The sequence below is a fragment of the Mustela erminea genome, chromosome 10, assembly GCF_009829155.1.
Source record: "Mustela erminea isolate mMusErm1 chromosome 10, mMusErm1.Pri, whole genome shotgun sequence".
NCBI lineage: Eukaryota > Metazoa > Chordata > Mammalia > Carnivora > Mustelidae > Mustela > Mustela erminea.
Window position 1 is genome coordinate 30,576,343 of NC_045623.1, and position 26,158 is coordinate 30,602,500.

The following is a 26,158-nucleotide window of genomic DNA, read 5'->3' on the forward strand; positions in this document are numbered from 1 at the left end:
TGTGAGAGCAAGTCCTGTGTTGCGTTCCGCACTTTGTGTAGAGTCGGCTTGAGATTCTCTCTCCCTCTGCCACTCAAGCATCATTTTTATTAAGTTCTAGCAAAAACTGTCAAATTGTAGTCTAACAATGATTTTCCACTTGAACAAAATCTTAAGATAAATTCCATCTGCTTTAAGGCTAAAATTTTCCCTTTAAAATTATCTTCTAACACCTACTCCAACATCACTTTCATCAGTAATATATATCTAATTTTTGTTAGAAACGGAGCTCAACACACTTGATTTCCAAGGTATAGAAACTCTGAAGATCTGAGAAACTGAAGAAATCTTCAATGCTTCTGAAAGATTACTAAAGCAAAAAGTTACAGGGAAAAATTGTATTACTCAGGTATTTCTTTTTCCTAGCATTTTGCTTCCTGATTTTAGGATTTTAAAATGCTTCTGGAATGATGTCTATTCATGATCTAGCTAGCCAATATATCTTGTGGTACTAGCAATGATTCAATTAAATTGATGATTTAAAAGATCAGTTACTTAATTCAATCAAATTCTGACCCAAAAAGCGCCACAGAATTTACATTTATCTAATACTCAACTACTTAAAAATGTAATTTCATTTCTGAAAACTGAAAAATCTTTAACTTACCTCAATTGTTTTGCGTAGTTCTGTTCAATTTCTATCCTCTCTTTAACAAATTTAGCATATCTTTCCAGGAAGTCAATTCCCCATTGTGTATGCTTGTCTAAGCTGTCGAACTGATCCTGGAAAAGAAGGTGAAAACACACTGAAAAGTCTACAATTGTATCCACAAATATTTTAATCAGCTTCTGATATTTATTCAGAAAAGCAATGAGGTCTAAAAGGAAAAAAACCTAGGCTCTTCTGTTCTCTACCCACCTCGTTATTTTATTTTATTTTTTAAGATTTTATTTATTTATTTGACAGACAGAGATCACAAGTAGTCAGAGAGGCAGGCAGAGAGAGACGGGGAAGCAGGCTCCCCGCTGAGCAGAGAGCCCAATGCGGGACTCGATCCCAGGACCCTGGAATCATGACCTGAGCGGAACGCAGAGGCTTTAACCTACTGAGCCACCCAGGTGCCCACACCTCTTTATTTTAGATCTACAGAGAAATAGGTTATAAATGCTAAACTTCTTAGCATAATTCACACAACTTTATGTCTAAATGCTTTTACCTACGTGGTTTCCCCTGGATGCAACACCCTCCGTGGTCACCTCTTTAAAAATTTACTGTTTCTTACTCCTCCTTTGAGATTTAGTTCAGGCACTATGGCTTCCAGAAAATGATCCAAAATTCTCAGACTGGGTGTGTTGGTCTTTCTCTGGGTCCCCAAGACTCCCAAAGGTTACGATCTTTTCCTTAAGTTCTTATTTAAATTCCAAATAATTAACACACAGTGTAATTACTAGTTTCAGATATACAATAACTCAGCACTCCCATACATCACTCAATGCTCATCACAGTAAGTGCGCTCCTAAATCCCCGTATCACCTATTCCAACAACCCCCCACTCACCTCAACTTCCAGTAACCATCACTTTGTTCTCTACGATTAAGGGTCCAGTTTCTAGGTTTGCCTTTCTCTCTCTCCCCGCCTCCTTTTTCACCTTTGCTTGTTTTGTTTCTTAAATTCTACATGAGTGAAATCATATGGTATCTATCCTTCTCTGATTGACTTGTTTCACTCAGAATACTGTCTCCATCCATGTTGCTGCAAATGGCAAGATTTCGGTTTTTATGGCTTTTTTGTGTATGTGTACACACACACACACATACCCACATCTTCTTTACCCATTTATCAAAGGACACTTGGGCTGTTTCCATAATTTGGCCACTGTAGATAATGCTGCTATAAACATCAGATTTCATGTATCCTTTTGAATTAGTATTTTTGTATTCTTTGGGTGTAATTGGTGGATCATAGGATAGCTCTATTTTTAACTTTTTGAGGAACCTCTATACTGTTTTCCACAGTGGCTGCACCAGTTTAAATTCCCACAAACATTACAAGAGGGTTCTGGGTTCCCTTTTTGCCACATGCTCGCCAACACCTATTGCTTCTTGTGTTGTTGATTTTAGCCATTCTGACAGATGTAAGGGGATAACCATAGTTTTGATTTGCATTTCCCTGATGATCACCGATTTTAAGCATCTCTTCATGTGTCTGTTAACCATCTGTAGTTCTTCTTCTACATCTTCTGCCCATTTTTCATTGGATTATTCATTTCCAAGGCACTGAGATTTGTAAGTTCTTCATATATTTTGTATACTAACCATTTATGGGATAGGTCATTTACAAGTATCTTTTCCCATTCAGTAGGTTGCATTTTAGTTTTGTTGGTTGTTTCCTTCGCTGTGCAGAAGTTTAAAAATTACTATCTTATTTACTTGCCATACTCTGTTGAGGGCAGAAACCACGTATCATTCAACTCTGAACTCCAAAGGCACTAGAGGCCTGGCACTGTAGCAGGTACCCAATGAAGCTAAATAAAATAAAATATACTGAGGTTCAGATTCTGGGCTCTGCATTTACCAGATGTGGCAAGTCGCCATGGCTCTCTGAACTTTGTCCATCTTAAAATGGGAGTCCCATCACACACCTCAATAGGGTTATGATGATGTTATTAAGTGTTCTACAATGCAGTAAACATGAAACTAATACATCACAAAGTATCACTGTCCTGCAAAACTCTTTCAATCCTCAAGATACTCCTTTCTACCTGCTGCTTAAGAAACCATCACTTCCTAGCCTTCAAGAATAATCTCCAGATTGACTAATAACTTGGTGCTTTCTCCCTCTCCCATATCGAAAGTCTATAATGTTGATAAATGTTCAAAAATCATCCTTCTCTATTATCTCTAACTATTCTTCTTTTTCTAAATCACCTATGGTTTAACAGGATTCATTATTTACAAATAAATCATCTCCAAGTCTTTTTGCTTTTTATCCCTTTCCCTACCTTAAATCATTTTACAATTCTACTTGTAAAGGTAAATTCTACCTAAATAGCACAGATAGAATTCATCTGGCTACCACAGTTTGGTATTACTACTCCAATTCTACTCTTTCACAAAAGTTTTTCATTATCACTTGGCTTCCAAAGTAGACTTGAAAACAGCAAGAAAATACACTGCCCAGTGAACTTAACTGGAATATTATTAAGATTTCCTATTATAAATTAAATTCCCTCTCAAACTGAAAAACTCTCAACAAAGAACTTTCCCCCAGAAAGGAAAAGTGGGAAGCTAAAGCTCAGACTCTCTCTCTCTCCCCGCTCCCTGACAAATAAATAAATAAATAAAATCTCTCTCTCTCTCTCTCTCCCTGACAAATAAATAAATAAATAAATAAAATCTTTTAAAAAAAAAAAAAAAAAAGGAATCTATCATAAAGCCTTAGGGATCATTGGTAACACCCTCTAATCCCTTCAGTTTCAAAGCCTGAGACCACATTTCTCCCCAGTCCATGCCAGCAAATACCTTGGACTATATAGTGGAAAATGTCTGGAAATGCCCAAAACAAACTAAAGAAATTAACCAGTATTCTGAAACCACCTATGGATCATAAATAAATAAAGTTATCAAATTGCCCTTTTATCAAAAGAGGCAATTCATCTTTATCCCCCCCCCCAGTCTCTCTACGTTTAGCATTACTCTTATTTCTATGGATTTACTCTAGATTACTAACAGAGTACAACTTCTTCCACCTCCTTGCCTTCATTAACCCCTCACTTCCTTTTCTAACACATTCATCCTTACACAGCTTCTATGAAATGTGCTCTCTCCCCTCAGTGGTATGCCCTAATTAAATGCTATCTCATATCTAAATTCAAGAAAACTATTACTTTCTGTTTCCTTCAAGTACTGTTTTTTTAATTCTGTAAAATGTTTAAAGTTATTTTACATTATTCATTTGGGAACACAAGGAAAACACCCTAAATGAAAGTTGGCATCACCCAACTAAATGTCCACACTATTCAGCATAAATCAAACGAATTATATGTTGCTCCAAGGTTCTACTGTATAGTGATGAAATAATAAATACTAAATTTACTCAGTCACCTTACTTTTATCTATAAAATTATAGCTTTAATGCAATATAAGTAAAAATAAGTATGCATCACAAAGTGTTATAATTTTTTTCAGAAGTCACTATTTTATATTCAATCCTTGTTTTTCTAATTACTTTGACACAGCCTTGCATCCAAATGAAGTCCCAATAAAGTACTTTTGGTAAAGCACCAAGGGTCATGACTATTTAAAAAAAAACTTTCTTCACTAAAAAGCAGAATAATGACTTTGTTGTCCCAGTTTGGGCTTACTCTATAGCTCTGACTTTCTGCCAAAGTTTCTCCAGCACTTCTGAATACCAAAGTACTACCAAAAACATTCTTAAGATCTAACACAACTGACTTTTCTCATTCTTGGATTCATATGAAACTAGAAATATTTTTTAAGCCTCGTGGAACTAAAAAATCAATTTGTAATTCAGAGACATCTACCACCAAAGTTAACAGGAATAGTTTAATTTTCAAATGAACAACTTAATTATTTGATTTGTTTCCTTGTGGTTTTAATGGGTGGGTTTTTTTTTTTTTTTTAAAGATTAATTTATTTGAGTGAGAGAGAGCAAATGGGTGGGAAAGGGAAGGGGGAGAAAGAAAATCCTCAAGCAAACTCCCCACTGAGCAAGGAGCCTGATGCAGTGCTCAATCCCAAGGTCATGACCTGAGCCGAAATCAAGAGTTAGCCACTTAACTGACTGAGCCACCCAGATGCCCCCTGTTCTTTAAAAATGGATGCAAACTTGTGTATTTGGAAAACTTACCTATTACCTTTTAAATTTCAACTAAATTTTTTTTTTTTAAGATTTTATTTATTTGTCAGAGCGAGCGAGCGAGAGCGAGCACAGGCAGAGTGGCAGGCAGAGCCAGAGGGAGAAGCAGGCTCCCTGCAGAGCAAGGAGCCCGATGTGGGACTCAATCCCAGGATGCTGGGATCATGACCCGAGCTGAAGGCAGCTGAAGGCAGCTGCTTAACTAACTGAGCCACCCTTCAACTAAAATTAAGCTTTCAGTAACTTCAAAATCTCTATAGATAATTCTTCCAATACCTAGCGCACATTATTTTACTTCTTACTTCTCTTCCTACTACTTTCTCAGCAACTCATTCCAACGGTCATCCCCATTGTTATTAGCAATAACTATAAACATTTCCTCCTCCAATAAATTCCAAGACTTTAATTCTCAGATGGTCAATCCTGTCTGCCAACTCATAAACTCCAGTACTCCAAAGCCAATAACTTTTGGTTGGTTTTTTGATTTTTTTGTTTTTGTTTTGCCTTTTTTTTTTTTTTTTTTAAAGTAATCTCTACACCCAACATGGGGCTTGAACTCTCTACCCGGAAATCAAGAATCATATATTCTACTGACTAAGCCAGCCAGGTTCCCCAGGGCCAATAATTTTTGACCCCACAGAGACTTCAATCCACTGATTCTGACAATTTCTACTGCCCATCCCCCTCTGTCTTCATTTCCATCTTGACACAGCCTGGATTCCATAAGCCATCACTGTAATCACTCCATCCAAATAGCTTCAAGTGTCTTTGCCCTCTCTTGCTTTGCCAAATTTCAACACTGGTTTTATACTTAACTCTTTACCAATCCTTCCTCGTGCTGCTGGAAAAAGGTGGGATGGGAAGGAAGGACAGACAGACAAGGCAGAGGAACCAACCAAACAACCACACTGACTGGTCATCCTTTGAAAATGTGTGCTTACTAACTCAAAAGGCGTAAATACTACTTAGCCTGAACCCATTCACCATCCCATTATCCCAGCCAACTATGTTATACCCTTTCAGTTTAAATTTACACCACTTCCTATCCATTTCTCTTTCAACCAATAACCTTGCTTCCTACCTGACTAAAAGACACAATCAGAAGATAATTCTTCATTCTCCAACTCTATTTTTACCATGAACACTTATGTGCTTTTATTCTGCCCTCCTGCTTATTACTTTGGATAGATACACTATCTACAACTTTAGTGCTTCTGCCTACCTGAAGAATGAGTGCAATTTCAGGTTTAATCGTTAAAATGTTTAAGACCCTGAGCCTACAAATGCTTGATGTATTTTAGAAGAGTAAGAAGCTGAATAAGCAAGCTACAGATGAATGAAAATAGGGAAAAGTAGAAGTTAAAATGGGAAATGTATGGGGTCAGAATTGCACGAGCTCTACCTTCCACCATAAGGACATGGGCTTTAACACTGATTGAGATGAAAACACAGTGGAGGTTCTTGAGCATGAGCCTGCCAGGACTCAGATTCTTAAACAGATCACTCTGGCTTCTATGTTGATTTTTTTTTTTTTTAAGATTTTATTTATTTACTTGACAGAGATCACAAGTAGGCAGAGAGGCAGGCAGAGAGAGGAGGAAGCAGGCTCCCTGCTGAGCAGAGAGCAAATGGAAAGACAGTCCATGCTTTATAATAATGCATTTAATATAATAATGTTAAAATGTCCATACTACCCCACCCAAAGCAATCTACAGATTTAATGCAAGCCCTATCAAAATACCAACAACTTTTTTTCATGTAACTTTAACAAATAATTCTAAAATTTGTATGCAACCACAGAAGACCCTGGATAGCCAAAGCAATTTTGAAAAAGAAAAAACCAAAGTATCACAATTTCAGACTTCAAGTTATATTACAAAGCTGTAGTAATCAGTATGGTACTAGAACAAAAACAGACCCACAGATCAACAGAACAGAAAGCCCAGAAATATACCCACAATTATATGGTCAATTAATCTTTAGGAGGTGGCAAGAATATGCAACAGGAAAAAAGACAGTCTCTTCAACAATGGTGTTGGAAAAACTGGTCAGCTACATGCAAAAGAATGAAACTGAACTGCTTACTTAAACCATACACAAATATAAACTCAAAATGGATTAAAGACCTAAATGTGAGACCTAAAACCACAAAAATCCTTGAAGACAGCACAGGCAAAAATTACTGACACTGGCCACAGCAACTTCTTTCTAGATATATCTTCTGAGGCAAGGGAAACAAAATTAAAAATATACTATTGGGACTATATCAAAATAAAAAACTTGTGCACAGTGAAGGAAACAATCAAGGAAACTAAAGGCAACCTACTGAATCGGAGAAGATATTTGCAAATGATGTATCTGAGAAAGAGTATCCAAAATATAAAAAGAACTTAAAATAACACCAAAAAATAAAATAATCTAATTAAAAATAGGCAGAAGACATGAACAGTCATTTCTCCAAAGAAGACATCCAGATGGCAAACAGACACATGAAAAGATGCTCAATGGAACTCATAGCCAGGGAAATGCAAATCAAAGCCACAAATGAGGTATTACCTCACACCTACCTAAATTACTAAAATCAAAACACAAGAAAAACAAATGCTGGTGAGGACGTGAAGGAAAAGGAATCCTCGTGCACAGCTGGTGGGAATGCAAACCAGTATAGCCACTATGTAAAACTAGGCGGAGGTTCCTCAAAAAATTGAAAATAGAATTACTATATAATCCAGTAACTCCACCTTGGGTATTTACCCAGAGTACAAAAATATTAATTTGAAAAGATATATGCACCCTTATGTTTACTGCAGCATTATTTGCAATAGCCAAATTATGGAAGCAGCCCAACTGTCCACTGATAAATGGATGAACTGTTGTGGTGTGTATACACACACACAAATGGATTATTCAGTCTTAAAAAACATTGAAAATTTTGCCATCTGTAACAACATGGATGGATCTAAAGGGTAAAATGCTCAATGAAATAGGTTAATAAAAGACAAATGATTTTGGGGCACCTGGGTGGCTCAGTGGGTTAAAGCCTCTGCCTTCAGCTCAGGTCATGATCCCGGAGTCCAGGGATCGAGCCCCACATGGGGCTCTTTGCTCAGCAGGGAGCCTGCTTCCTCCTTTCTCTCTCTGCCTGCCTCTCTGCTTACTTGCCTACTTTCTGTCAAATAAATAAATAAAATCTTTAAAAAAAAAAAAAAAGACAAATGATTTCACTCATAAATGCAATTTAAGGAACAAAACAAACAAAAAATAAGAGACACAACAAAAAAAACGGAATCTTTAATATAGAAAACTGATGGTTACCACAGGGTTTGGTAGGTGAAGGGAGTGGGTGAAATAGTTGAAGCTCCCTGATAATGAGCTTATCATGATGAGCACTGAATAATGTATGGAACTGCTGAATCACTATACTGTATATCTGAAAATAATATACTACTATATGTTAATTATACCAGAATTAAAATTTAAAAAATTAAAAGTGGCCATCAGAAAGAAAAACATCTGGTTAATTTCTGAGTAACTCACTATGTGCACAAAGGAAGCAAATGATAGGATTCTTTGGTAAGTCACAATTGAAGGGTTTAAGTTACAATTTTTTCATATTATGGTAGTCACCACAGAGTACATCATTATAAGCTACAAATTTCTAAAGAGCACATAAAACCAACTTGATACAAAATATTTTCAGAAAAGTGACAAAATTTTATGGGGCACCTACGTGGCTCAGTGGGTTAAAGCCTCTGCCTTTGGCTTTGGTCACGATCCCAGGGTCCTGGGATGGAGCCCCGAAACAGGCTCCCTGTCCAGCAGGCTCCCTCTCTCTCTGCCTGCCTCTGCCTACTTGTGATCTCGGTCTGTGAAATAAAATCTTTAAAAAAAAAAAAAAAAAAAGTGACAAAATCTTAAAATCCCTAACCTATATACTTCTAAAAAATAACCAAATTCAGAAAAGCATGTGACTCTTGATTTAGGGTCATGAGTTTGAGCCTCACACTGGGTAGAGATCACCAAAAAACAAAAAACCACCGAGAAATAAGAAATAAAATAACCAATACAAAAAATTCCTCTTTTCTCTGAATACCCAAATCTCTTAAGGTACAGCTTATGCAGTACATTTTTTTCAATTATATATTTTTCTTTTTATGGCAAAATATACCCAACATGCAAAAGAATGTATGCAATGAATATGTAGTTTAACTTTTTTTTTTTAAGATTTTATTTATTTATTTCAGAGAAAGCGAGTAAGAGAGAACATGAGAGGGGAGAAGGTCAAGAAGGAAGCAGACTCCCCATGGAGTTGGGAGCCCAATGTGGGACTCGATCCCGGAACTCCGGGATCATGACCTGAGCCCAAGGCAGCTTGTTTATCAACTGAGCCACCCAGGTGCCCCTCCAAATGACAACAAATATGTAGTTTCTACTAGGAAAACATTTTCAAAATTTATTTAATACTAAAATACTAATTTTAATACCAATACCAATATTATTTTGGCATTTACTTCATTTACAATAGAAACATTTGTTTTAATACCAGTATTCTGAAGTGTTCACTATTTATAATGCCTTAAAAAAAATAGGCGAAAAAAGAAAATCAGTGAAACTAAAGCATTTAAAATATAGACTATGGGGGGCACCTGGTAAAAGGTGCTAAAGTCAAGGCCCACATCTCACTCCATGCCTTGCCTGCTTGAAATTCTTCTTCCTCTCTTTCACCCTTTGCCTCTCTTCCCTGCATGTGCAAGCTCTCCCTCTCTCTAAAATTTTTTTTAAAAAATTAAAATATAGACTACAAATATATTTTTATAAATACAACACTAAACATCACAAAATGGCAACTTTCACAACAAATTTACAAAACAATGTAAAACATAGGGTTATTTTTAACATAAACTAGCATATTTAATAAAAAATATTCTAAAATAAACTGAACAGTACATAAACTGATGATCATTTAATTATGACACTTGAAGATAAAATTTCATTTGACATTTTTAAAGTAATCTTTCATTGAAAGAGCCAACAGCATTTTTTTTGTTGTGTATATTTTTAGGCATTTTTCCAGCTGCTGATACATTTTCTACCTGAAGACAGCAATGAGGAGATAGCTACAAGCAACCACCACATATCCATCACATATTTTCCTGTGATGCTTTAATCTTCAAGTAATCTCACCTCTTGAAAAGCTTTTGAGAAAATCTTTTGAACTGTCTTTTGTTTCAACAGGAACTAAAATCGTTTTTTACTGTTAGAAAAGTTATAGCTTTTACTTCAAAGGAACATTTGTAGATTGGTGTTTATCTCCTTTAGTTTCATCATGTAGAGATGGAGGTTCCAACACATTTATCTATACATCATTTTAGTTCTTTCATGCTCATAATCTCTGAATTAAATTATAATTATTCTTGCTACAGAGTTATACTTTATCAATTATTTTCAACTTCCTCTTGAAAATTATGTAATTATAGAATACTAACCTTTAACCTGAAATTCTAATGTGGAGTACATAAACAACTACCTGGTTACATCTCAAGATGCAAATGATTCATATTTTTTAGATTCCAAAGCAACTGTGTTATACTAACAAAAATAGTGGCAAATCAATGCATTAAAATAGCATATGATATATCGGACCAAACATCAATACTTCAATAACTATACACAAATAGACTACTAATGTTTCCAGTGTTCATTTAAAGCATTTATTCAGCTTTCAGTAGACTACAAGCTCTAAATGCAGGATCTATTTATAATTCTTTGCATCTCCTGCCCAGAGCAGTATTTTTTTTTTTTTAAGATTTTACTGATTTAGGGACACCTGGGTGGCTCAGTTGGTTAAGCAGCTGCCTTCGGCTCGGGTCATGATCCCAGGGTCCTGGGATCGAGTCCCACATCGGGCTCCTTGCTCGGCAGGGAGCCTGCTTCTCCCTCTGCCTCTGCCTGCCTCTTTGTCTATCTGTGCTCGCTCGCTCTCTCTCCCTCTGTCTCTGACAAATAAATAAATAAAATCTTTAAAAAAAAAAAAAAAAGATTTTACTGATTTATTTGAGAGAGAGACAGACAGACAGAATGAGCATCCATGAGTACAGGGGGGAAAGGGGGAACAGAGAGAGGGGGACACACAGGCTCCTGGATGAATGCGGAACCCAATGCAGGGCTCCACACAGAACTGGATCCTGGGACCCCAAGATCATGACCTGAGCCAAAGTCAGACACTTAGCCAGCTGAGCCACCCAGGTGCCCCCCACCTAGATAGTATTATTTAGTATCTCTTGACCTCTGAACCTCAGGCTCCACAACTGTAAAACTGGTATAATTACAGGACTCCAAAATGAGACCACTAAATGATATAAAGCATTCAACACAGTGCTTGGCACTGGTGTCTATTATTACTCATTTATTCAACAAGTGAAAGAGTGCTAAGCTTGGCACTAGGGACACAAGGTTAGCAAAAACATACTTAGTGAGAAGGAGAGTTAGTAAATTAAATAATCACAATTTCGCTTTAACTTCATTGGCTAGTATTCTCAGAATAATTAAAAACTGCAGTGATGGTTAATTTTTTGTGGTCATATCTGTATATCTGAAAGTGATCAACATACAGATTTTATGTCTTTAAGCAAACAACATATGAATACTGTATTTACAAGACATTTAAATTACAAGATAACTTTTCTCTGGAGAAAAATCCATTTATTTTTTAAATACCTTTAAAATTATTCTACTAACCCAAAATAAATGTACATACTATCAGAATGTTATCTGTTCTATGTAACAATGGTCGAAGGACTACACCTATAAATTATCTAACATCTACTTTAATTCTATCACTTCTGACAATACCATAACATCCATATTGATGATCCATCTTCCCACCTGTCCCTCTCATTTCACAGTTCTTTGTAATTTGAGGATCCTACTGATTTTCACTTGCTTCACTTCAGCCTCTTGTTTAGCACTGCTCTGCTTCGCAAATCTCAAACTTGAGCCCACAGTAATTCAGTGGTTTCTTAAGGGTAAAGCTGAGACTACAGAATAGGATTAACTACTATAAATCTAGTTTTACGTTATACTCTTTTGCCCTGGCTCAGATCCTCTGGTCATCAACTTTTTTCCTTTTTTTAAAGTATTTTATTTATTTGAGGGGCGCCTGGGTGGCTCAGTGGTTTAAGCCTCTGCTTTCAGCTCGGGTCATGATCTCAGGGTCCTGGGATCGAGCCCCACATCGGGCTCTCTGCTCAGCGGGGAGCCTGCTTCCCCCCCCCCCTGCCTGCCTCTCTGCCTACTTGTGATCTCTCTCTGTCTATCAAATAAATAAATAAAAATCTTTAAAAAAAAAAGTATTTTATTTATTTGAGAGAGAGAATACAAGCAGGGTGAGTGGCAGGGAGAGAGAGAAGCAGGCTCCCTGCAAAGGAGGAAGCCTGATGCAGGACTCAATTCCAGGACCCTGAGATGATGACCTGATGCTTAACCGACTGAGCCACTCAGGCGACCCATCAACTTTCATCCGGTCCTTGCTACCTTTTATCCTGGACAGCTCTGTGCCACCATTCCTCTACCCTCACACCAATAACACAGTATCATTCCCCTGGAGCAGACATTTTCTCCTCTGTCCTGACACCAAAGAACATGATTAACAAAGGCAGGGTCAAGAGAAGAACCAGTCCCTATGTATACAACATTCAAATTTTTAATATGAACATTCTCTAGAACAGTACTAAGCGCATCTCTTTATATAATCTCTTTGATTTCTTGGTTTTCTTTCCCCTGAGTTCATTCTCCTTTTTATCCTGGCCTTCTTCCCCCTTCCCCCATTTCATACTCAAATTTAAAACTGTGAGCACAATTTAAGTATGAAATCTAACCAAGAGATCATATGTCTAGAAGGGATATCAAAGGTCAGCCTCTCTATTTACACATGAGAAAACTGAAGCCAAGATTATGCTATTTGCCCAAAGTAACAGAGCTCAATTAATGACACAAGTGTCTTGTTCCTGTTTTGTTCCTTCAAATTAGTACACTTAGGAGGCACCTGGATGGCTGAATCCATTGAGAGACTGACTCTTGATTTCAGCTCAGGTCATGACCTTGGGTCCTGAGATCAAGCCCCACGTCAGCTCCATGTAGGGCTCCTCACTTAGCTGATAACCTGCTTAAAGTTCTCTCTCTCCCTCTCCCTTTGCCCACCCCTGCACTATCTCTAAAATATATAATTCTTAAAAAAAAAAAAAATTAGTACACTTAAGTAAGTAAATGCTCTCAAAGACTATATTTATTATTTAAACTTAGTTGTTGGTATGTATATTCATGGGAGTAACTCCAAAGAGTGACCTTACACTATTCCTAGCATATAAAATTATGGTTTAAGTACTGAGATAATTTAGCTGTGTCTATATATGCTCTATCATATTTGGAAGAAGCAGCACTGGCCCAGACTTAAGTTTTATGGTTTATTTTCCTAAACGTATCAGCAAATTTTAATCTGTAGAATCAAGAAATTATAATTGTTAATACTGAAGTATATTTTTATATGATACAAAAGTATTATACATTAATTTTTTTTTAAAGATTTTATTTATTTATTTGACAGAGATCACAAGCAGGCAGAGAGGCCGGCAGAGAGAGAGAGGAGGGGAAGCAGGCTCCCTGCTGAGCAGAGAGCCTGATGCAGGGCTTGATCCCAAGACCCTGAGATCATGACCTGAGCTGAAGGCAGAGGCTTTAACCCACTGAGCCAGACAGGTGCCCCGTATTATACATTAATCTAATCACAAGAGTCTCTTAAGATCCCAAAGCAGGAATATTCAGAAAACATACATGACTTAGTTCTTTATTCTTTCTTTTATGTAATGCAATTATATTATTGGTGTTAGGCGCGGAGTAAAAAGGAAATGGTCAAGTAAATGAATTCTCTTGCATGTTACCATAAAACAGGCACTATGGGGGCACCTGGGTGGCTCAGTGGGTTAAAGCCTCTGCTTTCGGCTCAGGTCATGATCCCAGGGTCCTGGGTTCGAGCCCCGCATCGGGCTCTCTGCTAAGCAGGGAGCCTGCTTCCCCTCCTCTCTCTCTGCCTGCCTCTCTGCCTACTTGTGATCTCTGTCAAATAAATAAATAAAATCTTTAAAAAAAAAAAAAAAACCACTATGAATACCACTTTAAATTTACACGGCCACCTTGCCCTTTCCATATCGATTCTATAGGATTCTTATTTCAACCTCAAAAACTGGCTTGTGAGCAGGTGGGGTAGCTAATACTAGCTTTCATTTCATATCCATCACCGTACATAGTACTCTAAGTGAATAATATAGAACTTCAGAGTTTTTTTTTTTTTAAAAAAAACTTCCTGTTAAGATTGATCCCATTTTACTCCTAAAACAGCACTGGAGTAAACTTTACACTGTACATGAAAATGTACTAACAAGTGTTATATCTATAAAGTAAGCTCAAAGATTATTAAAATTCTTACCTAGACCTTTAATGTCTAAAGCAAAATGACCGTCAACAGAAAAGGAATAACTTGTACTTGTTTATGAAATTACATCATATTTAGAAACCAAGAAAAGTTGGAAACAAGGCAAACAAAAAACTTTCAAGTTAGCACTATGTTTTTTTGGCAGATTTGTATTCAAATGAAATAGACTGAAATTTTACATACAATACTTTCCTTTTTCTTCTCTCAATTTATCTTCCTACTTCTGAAAAGCACTGAGGAAAATGACCAAAAGTTATTCAGAATTAGACTGTTTATTCATAGGTGGCAAGGAAATACAATAAAGTGCTAAAAAGGTATTATAAATGGACAGCAGTCTGCTTTGTTGTATTCCCAGCTCAGAGATAAAAACCTATTTTGAACCTCAATTTCTCTTCAGCTTTACTATGCCTTCATTTAAGCACAGAATACAATTAATTACAGGGTTGTAAGTATGACTTAATAAATTGATTAAATTTCTTTGAGAACTGTTATTTTATCCCATAATTAACGGTCCATTAGTTTCCTGAATTTTTCTTCTTAAAAATTCTTTATCATTTCAGCCATCAATACTGTCTTTCTTTCTGATGGTATTAATACCAAATGATTATTGACAGGCTGGTAGTGCTAATGACTGAATCTAAAGTGTGCTGTCATTAAAATATTCAGAGAGTAGTAATCAAGTGACTGAGATTTTTAGCCAAAATCTTATATAGGCCTATGTAAACTGAGGTCTATCTAACTGTTTATGTAGAAATGAAATAGAAGTCTGTTCTATAATACAGAGAGACATCTACAACAAAAGAGAGGAAGCTTCAGCTACTTATTAGTTACGCACTTCTACTACAGCATTTATCTGGAGTGATTCTATGGTAACACAGATAAGATTCTTAGTAACATGCATCAAAAGTAATCAGGATTTTTTTTTTTCAACAGTTCTACTTTAAACCATTATTTGCTCATGCGCTAACTGGAAGATTCGAAATACAGTCTGGAAACCTTATTAAGTAGAAACTTGGAGAGATTAATAAGCTGCTTCTTTAAATTAGGAGGATTTGGGGGCACCAGGGTGGCTCAGTCAGTTGGGCATGTGCCTTCAGCTCGAGTCCTGATCCTAGGGTCCTGGAATCGAGTCCCATGTCAGGCTCCCTGCTCAGCGGGAAGGCTGCTTCTCCCTTTCCCTCTGCCTGCCACTCCCCCGCTTGTGCTCTCTGTCAAACAAATAAAATCTTTTTAAAAATAAAATAAAATAAATTAGGAGGATTTCGAATTAAAAGATCCCGAGAGACCCAACTTGTAGAGCCCCCAGTGTTCAGGAGTAAGAATGTATAAATATGGTTGAAAGGATATATGCTCCAGTACCCCAAAGCATGGAGGAAGTTTATGTGCACTATCTCATTTAATCCTCACCCACAACCCTCTTAAGTCAGTGGTATTATCCTTCTTTTGTACAGAGAGAAATGTGTTCTCAAAGGTTAAGTAGTTTGTGAAGGGTACGAAGTTGGGAGTCTTTGCATTTGACACTGCAGGAAGTCAAAAGCATTAATGATTTGTATTTGTATTCAGACTCAGGCCGGTATTATGTGCGTAAACACGTGACTAATAGAGGTTTACTCATTTCTCCTTGCTAAATGGTCCTGAGTTCAGTAAAATCATTACCTGTGAAGAACTGCAGTAACTTAGGGAAGTGTGAAATAGATTTAGAAGAGTTACAAATTTTGATGTATGATTCAAGGGCTGCCTTTTGGAAAGCAAACCTCAGTATGTATCTGAATCATCAAGTATCTTTCCTGTCAATGTGACTGTGTGAATTAAAGAAAACTTGAGTCAAAATTAAACTTCCCCTAAGAAGAAATATTTTTGGGATTTTTCAAAGTTGCTATATAAATCTCAGCATGCCCCAGGTATTTCTGAATGGCTAATTCTGTGTAACATTTATGTCCACCTGACTTGGGAAATTCGTTCTCCTTCATAAAATTGCTAAAGGCTGAAAGATAAAACTATCCAAATCTTGGCATGGATAGGGGCCCTAAACCTAACACTGTAATTCTTGGTAACAGTCAACTTATAAAAGTATTGACTCTCTCACTTTTCTATGAATGTAGCTGATTACATTTTTGCTACTTTTAAATTTAAATTTTTTAATTACTAAAAATTCATTTATTTCACAGTCTAATGATCAACACTGTTATCCATTAAAAAATGTAAGGACTTATTCATATTAAATTTTTTAATATGAGGTACCACTGTAGAGACGTTTCCAAGTTATAAAAAGCATGGGGTGTAGTTCTGAGGCTACCTGGAGTACAAAGCATGAAGAGTGAACAGCCAAGGCAAACTGGGGAAAATGGCCCCTGGATAAACTGTATGGGTTTGTTACTTGACCTCAGCAGTTGCGCTAAAGCATGAGGTTCCTGGACTTCTGAATTTCATGGACCACCACGATATCAGATTAGATTTGGAAAATGACAAAATACTGTCAACCTTAGGTTTGTTTTATGTCTTTACACTTAAAAATTAAATTTATAAATTACTGCCTCTACTTATCATCATTTTATAAAAGAAATTAATTTAACACAATCCCCCAAAGGAAAATATAATTTCAGAATAAGACAGTCCTTTACATTAGTATTAGTAACTTATATTTTTAAAAAACACCATGTAGTATTTATTTTTCTCATTTTATGCAATATTTGTGAAATGTTTATTGTGAGACCAGCATTTGAGAATCAACTGTCCAAAGAGAAGATTCCCAAACACTGATCATTAGTTAAGAAGCACCTTAGGAGGGCGCCTGGGTGGCTCAGTGGGTTAAAGCCTCTGCCTTCAGCTCAGGTCATGATCCCAGGGTCCTGGGATCGAGCCCCGTATCGGGCTCTCTGCTCAGCAGGGAGCCTGCTTCCCTCTCTCTCTCTGCCTGCCTCTCCACCTACTTGTGATCTCTCTCTGTCAGGTACATAAATAAAATCGTAAAAAAAAAAAAAAAAAAAGGAACATTTGTCCAAATTATATATAAATAAATACAATTTTTTTTAAGATTTTATCTTTACTCTAGAAAACCAATATTGTACTGTGTGCTAAGTAAAAAAAATTTTTTTTAACATTTTGTTTTTAAGATTTTATTTATTTATTTGACAGAGATCACAAGTAGGCAGAGAGAGAGAGAGAGAGAAAGAGAGAGAGAGAGAGGAAGAAAGAAACAGGCTTCCTGCTGAGCAGAGCACCCGATGCGGGACTCAATCCCAGGACCCTGGAATCATGACCTGAGCCGAAGGCAGAAGCTTTAATCCACTGAGCTACCCAGGCGCCCCATAAGTAAAAAATATTTTTAAAAGACTGTATTTTTAGGTAACCTCAATACCTAACTTGGGACTCAAACCTACCACCCCAAGGTCAACAGACACATGCTCCACCAACTGAGCCAGCCAGGTGCCTCAGAAACAAGTCTGGCAGTTCTTCTTAACAGTTATGTCCTATCTGGTTGACGCGAGGAACAAAAGCGCCAAGAAGATATCCTTTGGGAAATCAGTGGAAGTCCCGCTTGGAGTTGTTATGTTTATATGGCAGATGTATGAAGAAGAATACATCAATCTTACCTTGGTGGGTGAGGTGTACTAAAAACAACAGTGTGCCAGGAGCTAGAGTGTTGGCAGGAACTAGGGAAGGGTAGTAGGGCCATGGTTCTCCAGTGGGATTAAAGTACTCTCAACACAGGCAAAATAAGCAGGAAGAAACTAAAGCAAAAATACAGGCTTTTCACTGGGACCTCCGCAGCATATAGTACTGTCACTTAGAGCTACCATCTCAGCAAATCCCAAGTTTGGAAAATGTCATTTGTTTTAAGCTCTGTGTTTTTAAGTAAAGATTAACTAAGAAAGTGTCTGACATAGTGTTCATACATAGGAAATGTTCAATATATATGCACCAGTCAATTTTTACTTTAAAACATTTTTTTTTAAACGATTTTTCTTCCACACTTGGAAAAGGTTTCGAGATTCTGGGAAATGTAAACAATTTAAAATAGGATAGGGTAACGGGTTTAATACATCACACTCACGAGTTCAGAACAAGGACCTCTTCCTCGTGGGAAAAAAACATTCACAACAATAGTAAATAATACAGAGATCTTTCTCAGTTACCAAGAGTTGCAGAAAGAACAAAATTGTTTATAATTTTGTGTAAGACCCTAATTTTTGACTCTTCAACACAGTTAACATTGAGTTTTTATATCAGGTATGCTTTTCAAATATTTTTCTTCAACCGTTATCTATATTAATGTGCATTTTGTTCAGGATATACCAATTCATTTTGGGAGACCTAGTTGGCAGATGAAAATGAATCCCAGACTGAACACTTGCCACCCGCAGTATGTGTAGGACATAGAATAGTAGAGCAGTCTAGAATTCAGATCCTGTAGCCAGACCATGTGGATTTGAGTCCCTATCCCACATCTTCCTGGCTCTTGCACACTGCTCAAACTACGCAGTCTCTGTGTCTCATTTTCCTTATCTGTAAAGTAGGGAATACTAACAATACCTACCTTACATAGGGTTTTTAACGAAAGTAAATGAGTATGTAGAAAACATAATTGGTAAGTGTTCCATATGTTGCTTTGACTAATTTGGAACAAGTACTGATTCCAGTTTTATAGACTTTTCTGACTTCTCTTTTTATTCTTAATATTTATTTATTTGAGAGACAGAGAGAGAATATGCAAACCAGGGGGAGTGGCAGAGGGAGAGAAAGGGGGAGCAGACTCCCCACTGAGCCAAGAGCCAGATGCAACACAGGGCTCCATGTGACAACCCTGAGATCATGACCTGAGCAGAAAATGAGTCAGACACTTAACCAACTGAGCCACCCAGGAACCCCACTTTTTGACTTCTTTTTAAGTGAATAAGGATATTATTTTAATTCTCATGAAGTTATCACATACACAATGATGTAACAATGAAGTTGTATCAAACAATATATCAAAACTCCTGATCTTATTTTAAGCAAACTTTGTTTTGTTAAAAGGTGGCATGTGTTCCAATTTTAAGACAATTTTAACATGCTACCAGATGAGACTAATAGTGGGAAAGCAAGCTAACACAGCCCTGAACACCTGTTAAGTGTTTTCTCGGATATGCCAAAAGTCAAGTCCTCAACGGACCTGAGAATCTTGGGGCTTTTAACTTTTATTTATTTATTTGTTTGTTTGTTTTTAAAGATGTTATTTATTTATTCGACAGAAAGAGGTCGCAAGTGGGCAGAGAGGGAAGCAGAGACAGAGGGAGAAGCAGGCTCTCCCCCCGCCCCCAACAGAGAGCCTGATTCTGATTTGGGGCTCGATCCCAGGACCCTGGGATCATGACCTGAGCTGAAGGCAGAGACTTTAACCCACTGAGCCACCCAGGCGCCCCTGGACTTTTAACTTTTTAAAGGAGCTATGCGTTGTCATCTATAGCATAAAGTTTTGAGAAGGAATGACTGTCCTTCCTTAGGATTAAATATAGATTATAGATTAGATCATTCAGTGATCTTAATTATTTTGTGACTATATAAATGTTTTTTAAAAATTAATGATTCTGTAAAAATAGGATGGTTTCTTTATTGGCTAGTATTTCAGTTTATATTAATCAAATTTCAAACTGAGTTACATTTTTCTTTTTTTTTTTTTAAAGATTTTATTTATTTATTTGACAGAGAGATCACAAGTAGGCAGAGAGAGAGGGGAAGCAGGCTCCCTGCTAAGCAGAGCCAGGACTTGGGATCATGACCTGACTGAGCCACCCAGGTGCTCCTGAGTTACATTTTTCTACTCTTTTTATTATTCTTGCTAATGTCAAGGTACAATATAGAGGCTATAAAAATTAAATACAAAGACTATGTGGATACTTTATCTCTTAATACAAAGTATCAGTTAATACTGGATGTTGCTCCATCCAATAGCTTTCCACCCAACACAGAAAAGATGCATTCAGAGTCATTAAGAAAGACATTGCTCAGTCATTATACATGTGTATGTATGTGTGATTTCTTTCTTTTTCTTTTTTTTTTTTTTAATAATTTGGATCCTTTTCTTGGTTCTTTTCTTTTTCTTTTCTTTTTTTTTTTAAGATTTTATTTATTTATTGTCAGAGAGAATGAACACAAGCAGGGGGAGTGGCAGACAGAGGGAGAAACAGGCTCCCTGCTGAGCAAGAAGCCTAATTCAGGGCTCATCCCAGATCCTGAGATGAGTTGGGCAGAAGGCAGACTTCCAACTGAGCCAACCAGGCGTTCCTGTATATGCAATTTCTTTGAAGAAATTCAGAGTTTTTTAAATTACAAAAACTAAATGGACAAATTAATTGCTTTAAGAACTCACTAGCAGATTTCTTTGAGAATAAGCTGTTTTCATTTATTTCAGCTCTGTAAAACTCTATCAATGTCCTACTATCATATTAAAGATACCTTCAACCAGTTCACTTAAAATGATTTAAGATTTACACAACCTACACTCATATCCAACCACTTCTGAAAATCTAAATTACTACATACAGGTTGTATGTATGTCAGGCTTGAAGAGAAATTCACAATCTTTATTAAAAGTTCAACATACAGAGTACCTGCGTGGTTCAGTCTGTTAAGCCTCACTCTTGATTATCAGCTCAGGTCTCAATCTCAGGGTCGTGTTCAAGCCCCACAGTGGGCTCCATGCTGGGCATGGAGCGTACTTGGAAGGAAGGAATGAAGGAAGGAAAAACGTTCAACAGTCCACTATATAGTTCTCAGCTGGGGTCAATTTTGACCCCTCCCCACCCAGAGGACATTTGACAGCTAGGGTTAATTTTGACCCCTCCCCACCCAAGGGACATTTGAGAATGTCTGGAGACATTTTTGTTTAAGTAGGCTCCACACCCAGTATGGAGCCCAAAGCAGGCCTTAAACTCATGACCCTTAGATCAAGACCTGAGCTGATATCAACAGTCTGACACTTAACCTACTGAACCACGTAGGAGTCCCTGGAGACCTTTTTGGATGTCCCAATGGTGACAAGAGGGAGTAGGGACTGCTACTTGTATCTTGTGGTAGAGGCCAGAGATGCTGTTAAACCTCTTATGGTACACGGGACAGCTCCTACTCTGCCTCAACAAAAAATTACCCTGCCCAAATGTCAATACAGCTAAGTTTGAGAAACCTAGTCTATGATCCTTCTAGAAGATACACTGGTAATCTTAAGATTGGAACCCCAGAAATTATCTGAACACTACATAAGGGAACAGGAATGCTCTGAGTGACCTAGGTACAAAGGGCACATGAGAGAAGCAGGGTGTCCCCCTTATGAGCCTTTACAGGTTTAAAACACACATAAATGAGACAAAGCCAAGAGAGCTTTAAGTTAAACTTTAAAGAATGGAAAATAGGGGTGATGAGACTCTGGGTCAGATGTTAAAGAGAAGATGACAGCAGCGAAAACCTGAAATTGGAAATGTGCATTAAATATTGAAAACCAGTAGTAAGGGAGATGTCTGATCTCCATAATAAACATTTTTAGTACAAGGAAACAAAATCTGAGAATTTAACAATTTCAAAATTTTAACATATCCAGAGATATACCATTTAATGTTTCTGCCTCAGGATAAAGGCAACAGGGATGTTTAAAAACAAGACAACCAGCTCAAAATGGATTTGTTTATGCTAAGTTCCACATAACCAAACTGAGACTTAATTACAGTTTTGGCTCTCCCAGAAATGAAATCTTAAACTGGCCAATCAGGAATCACCTGATCAGCACTAGTTAGATAATCTGCCTGATAGGCCCCTGTTATCCCCTAAAGGAAAGTAACCTTGCAATAACCACTATGCTATTTTGACTAGTGTAACTTCCTTGTTTCTGCTCCCTTCTGCCTACAAAACTCTCATTTTGTACAGCAACTCAGAGATCCTTTCTATCTGCTAGGCTGGATCCTGCCTGAGTCATGAACTGTTGGAAAAAGCCAGTAAAATCTTTAAAATTTACCCAGTGTTTTAACTGAACTCTTTGGACTTCCAAATATTCTTCAATGTACTAAATGAATAATCTTAATACAGTTAGCACTGTATGTAGGGGAAGTCAGTTAGTTACTGCTGGAGAGAACCCAACTTGCCTCTTTTTCTAAGTCTTAGATGTAATAAGCAAGCCAATGTAAAGTAAGCACCCATTTCTAATAAAACTCAAGGGGGAGAGGGTCAGTGTTAAATGGTCTCATTTGGTCTATCACAATAATCATTCTGATGCAAGCATCCACAACTCTTTTGCCCTTCTCTTGCTTTGTTGTAGTTCTGATAAAACTCAACCCGGATTACAGTTATCTAACTCCTCCACAGGCCTCAAATGAACAGAGCTGGAGAAAAACAGCCATCCATATTACTTGGTCTCACTGTGAAATTTTGACCGCAAAACTCAGGAGGGCCTTCAGGGCTGCCCTTTAATCCCACTACATTTTCCTGGTCTGTCTACTCTCCTACTCTTCACAATTTGCTTCCTCTTGCTCATGAAACCTCCAGTGCCATCTTCCCTCATTCTCAACTACTAATTTAGATTCTATTTTCACTAGGAAAATTGAAGCAATCTATAATTACCTCATCTTCACATTATTAAACTATTAGTCCGTGCTCTACCTTTTTCTCTGCTCTTTTGGTCCCTGGTCCTAAGATCAATTCCTTCATTTGGGCACTGACCCCACACCATTTTTTACTCCAATACATTCTAAAATTGTACCCTCTTCCACATTATCAATTTCCCAATCCTCCAGATCTTTCCTATTCATCATAAACACACATCCCATTAATATCACCCGTGTAAAAAAAAAAAAAAAAAAAAAAACAAGAAAGTCCATTACTTGGGGCGCCTGGGTGACTCAGTGGGTTAAAGCCTCTGCCTTCAGCTCAGGTCATGATCCCAGGGTCCTGGGATCGAGCCCCGCATCGGGCTCTCTGCTCAGCAGGGAGCCTGCTTTCTCCTCTCTCTGCCTGCCTGCCTCTCTGCCTACTTGTGATTTCTGTTTGTCAAATAAATAAATAAATCTTTAAAAAAAAAAAAAAAAGAAAGTCCATTACTCCATTTCCCCACCTAGTCCCACTTTATTTCCTTTCTTAGCAAATTCTTCCAGAGAGTTGTTTGTGTACTTGCTGTTTCTACTTCTCGTACCTCCCACTTACTTTTCTCACCCCCAAATTCTTTACTATGTATTTTCTACAAACATGGAAATTCTCCTACATGAAAATACAACCATCAAAATCAGAAAATTAACAATGATGTAATATTGCTATCTAATTCTCAGACCTTGCATTCAAGTTTTTTCAATTGGTCCAACAATGTCCTTTAAAACTACAGGACCAGGTCTAGAATGATATGTGCCAGTACTGTCACGTTTCTTTAGTGTCCTTCAATCTGTAACAGTTCCTTAGTCTTTCCTTATCTTTAATGCCTTTGACACCTTTGAAGGTTTCAAGCCAGTTATTTTGTATAATGACCATCAATTCCGAGTTTGTTTGATCTTTCCTCATTATTCAGATTAAGCATCTCTGGCAGGAAATGATGCAGTCTCCTTATTGACTTCAGTCAGGTGGCACATGACTTCAATTAGTCCCATTACTGGTGATGCTAACTGATCACTTGATTAAAGTGGTAACTACCAAGCCTCTCCATTGTAAAGCACTCCTTTTGCCTTTGTGATTAACTGTGAAACTATGTATTATCTTTCTCATCAAATCTGCAATTTATTCATTTATTTATTTTTGTCATATGGACTCACAGGTTCCTATTTTATTCCATGGATTATCATTCATAACATCATTATTTATTTTGATGCTTAATTAAACTGGCCAGTGGAAGCCCCTTTAAGCTGCCATCTGTTTGACATGTCCTCACCTTTCTTTGAGCACTTCCTTACCTGTAGAACAAGAAAGTTCAGGCTCATCTTGCACTCTCCCTGCCCCAGTCCTGGAATTAGTTATTTCTCCAGGGAACTCTGGTTGCTTTCAATGGAGAAAAGTATTTCAGATTCTGATCATGGAGGTTAGAGCAGAGCTTGGAAGTTTGTTATTACTGCCTTTAAATTTCCCAGATGATTCTAATGGTCACCCAGTTAGTTTTAAGGTCTACTAATTAACAACAATGTTTCTCAGCCAGAGGTAAGAGCCACAATCACCAGCACAATTTTATAAAACTCCAGGTGGCTGACTATCCAACATCCCGACAACTTAATGAATCAGAATCTCCAGGGCAAACTGGCCAAATAGTCAAAAGCTGAGTGAAACTAGAAAGGAGCCATGTTGTTCAAGGGTATAAAATCCACAAAATAAACAATATCCTTTGGACTATCAGAAGTGGAATGCAGAAAGAGATATACATTTTACCTAACCAAGAAACAATCAGGATAGAGGAAAAGAAAAAAGGAAAAACACAAAAACAGAAAACATATAGGTACTTGACCTAGATAACATAGTCAAAATACTAAAATAATAAAATATGGTACAAACAAAAAACAAAAATGTGACTCCAGTTAACAACTAACATTCTATTTTAAACAGAATAAGTAAAATAAAAAGTAAATAAATACTGCAGCATGTTAACTTTCATCCCTAAAAAAAAAATTCCAAAAAAATAAAAAATATAACCCATTAGTCTTCTTAGAATAGATCTGCAAAGTTATCTTAGTTCCAGACGTTAACTAAATTCTGTAGTAAAATTCAAAATTCAAAAGGTCATTTATGAATTATACAGAACTTTTCATTATTTTTAAATATCTCCTAGACCCCACCTTTCTTAGCCTTTCATAGCTGAAACTACTGAGATGAAACAACATAAAGTCTCTACTTGACAATGACAAGTGCTTCCAAGTGGAGTGTCACTTAGCTGAAAGGTTTCTTAAACCAAAAAGAGAGCATAACTAACACTTACACTTGGAATTTAAGTTTCTCAAACTAAATGCCAAAAATCAAACATCTCTTTTGTATGAAAGAGTGGCTGACAAGTTCAATGAGAAACATCAAATAAATATAAACACAGTACCATCTTAGCACTGCAATTAAATTTTTTTCTCAATACAGTACTATAGCCATCAATACTGGTTTTTACTTTTATTTTACTAATAACATACTACCACAGCAAATTAAGGTGAACATTAAGAACTGAAGCTAAAAGACATTTCTCCAAAGATATATAAATGCACCTGAAAAGATGCTCAACATCATCTGTCAATAAAGTAAATGCATATCAAAACCACAATGAGGTTTATCATACCCACTATGATGGCTATAATCAAAAAGTCAGACGATACCAAGCTCTGACAAGGATGTGAAGAAATCAGAATCCTCTTGTTTTCCTGGTGGGAATGTAAAATGCAAAAACAGTTCAGGAGTTCCTCTAACGTTTAAACACAGAGTTACCATATAACCAGTAATTCCACAAATTATATGCCCAAGAGAAATAAAACTTATGTCTACACAAAAACTTATCCACAAATATCTATAGCAACATTATTCATAAGAGCTGAAAGCAGAAATAACCCAAATGTCCATACACTGATGAGGAGGTTAATAAAATATGGTACATACAAGCAATGGATTATTACTGAGTAATGAAAAAGATGAATTTTAATGATATACCCTATAACACAGATAAGCCTTGAAAACATAATGCTTATTGAAAAGTTCCAGTTACAAACGACCACATACTGTATGACTCCATCTATATGAAATGTCCAGAATAAGCAAATGAGTAGCAAAAGAGAGTAGATTAGTGGTTTCCTAAAACTGAGGTTGGGGGCAAGAAAGTTACTCCTAATGGGTACTGGCTTTAAGGC

The 26,158-nt window shown here is 36.9% G+C and overlaps 1 protein-coding gene across 3 annotated transcripts in view; it reads right to left on the bottom strand.

Moving 5' to 3' along the window:
• The window catches only part of FNBP1L (formin binding protein 1 like), a 99,297-nt gene that overhangs the window by 58,222 nt on the left and 14,917 nt on the right, over positions 1 to 26,158 (bottom strand). For all 3 annotated transcript variants that reach the window (XM_032361108.1, XM_032361107.1, XM_032361106.1), the window contains exon 2: positions 647 to 762. In XM_032361108.1, the coding sequence (XP_032216999.1) occupies positions 647 to 762 (116 nt within the window). The remainder of the gene's footprint in view (positions 1 to 646; positions 763 to 26,158) is intronic.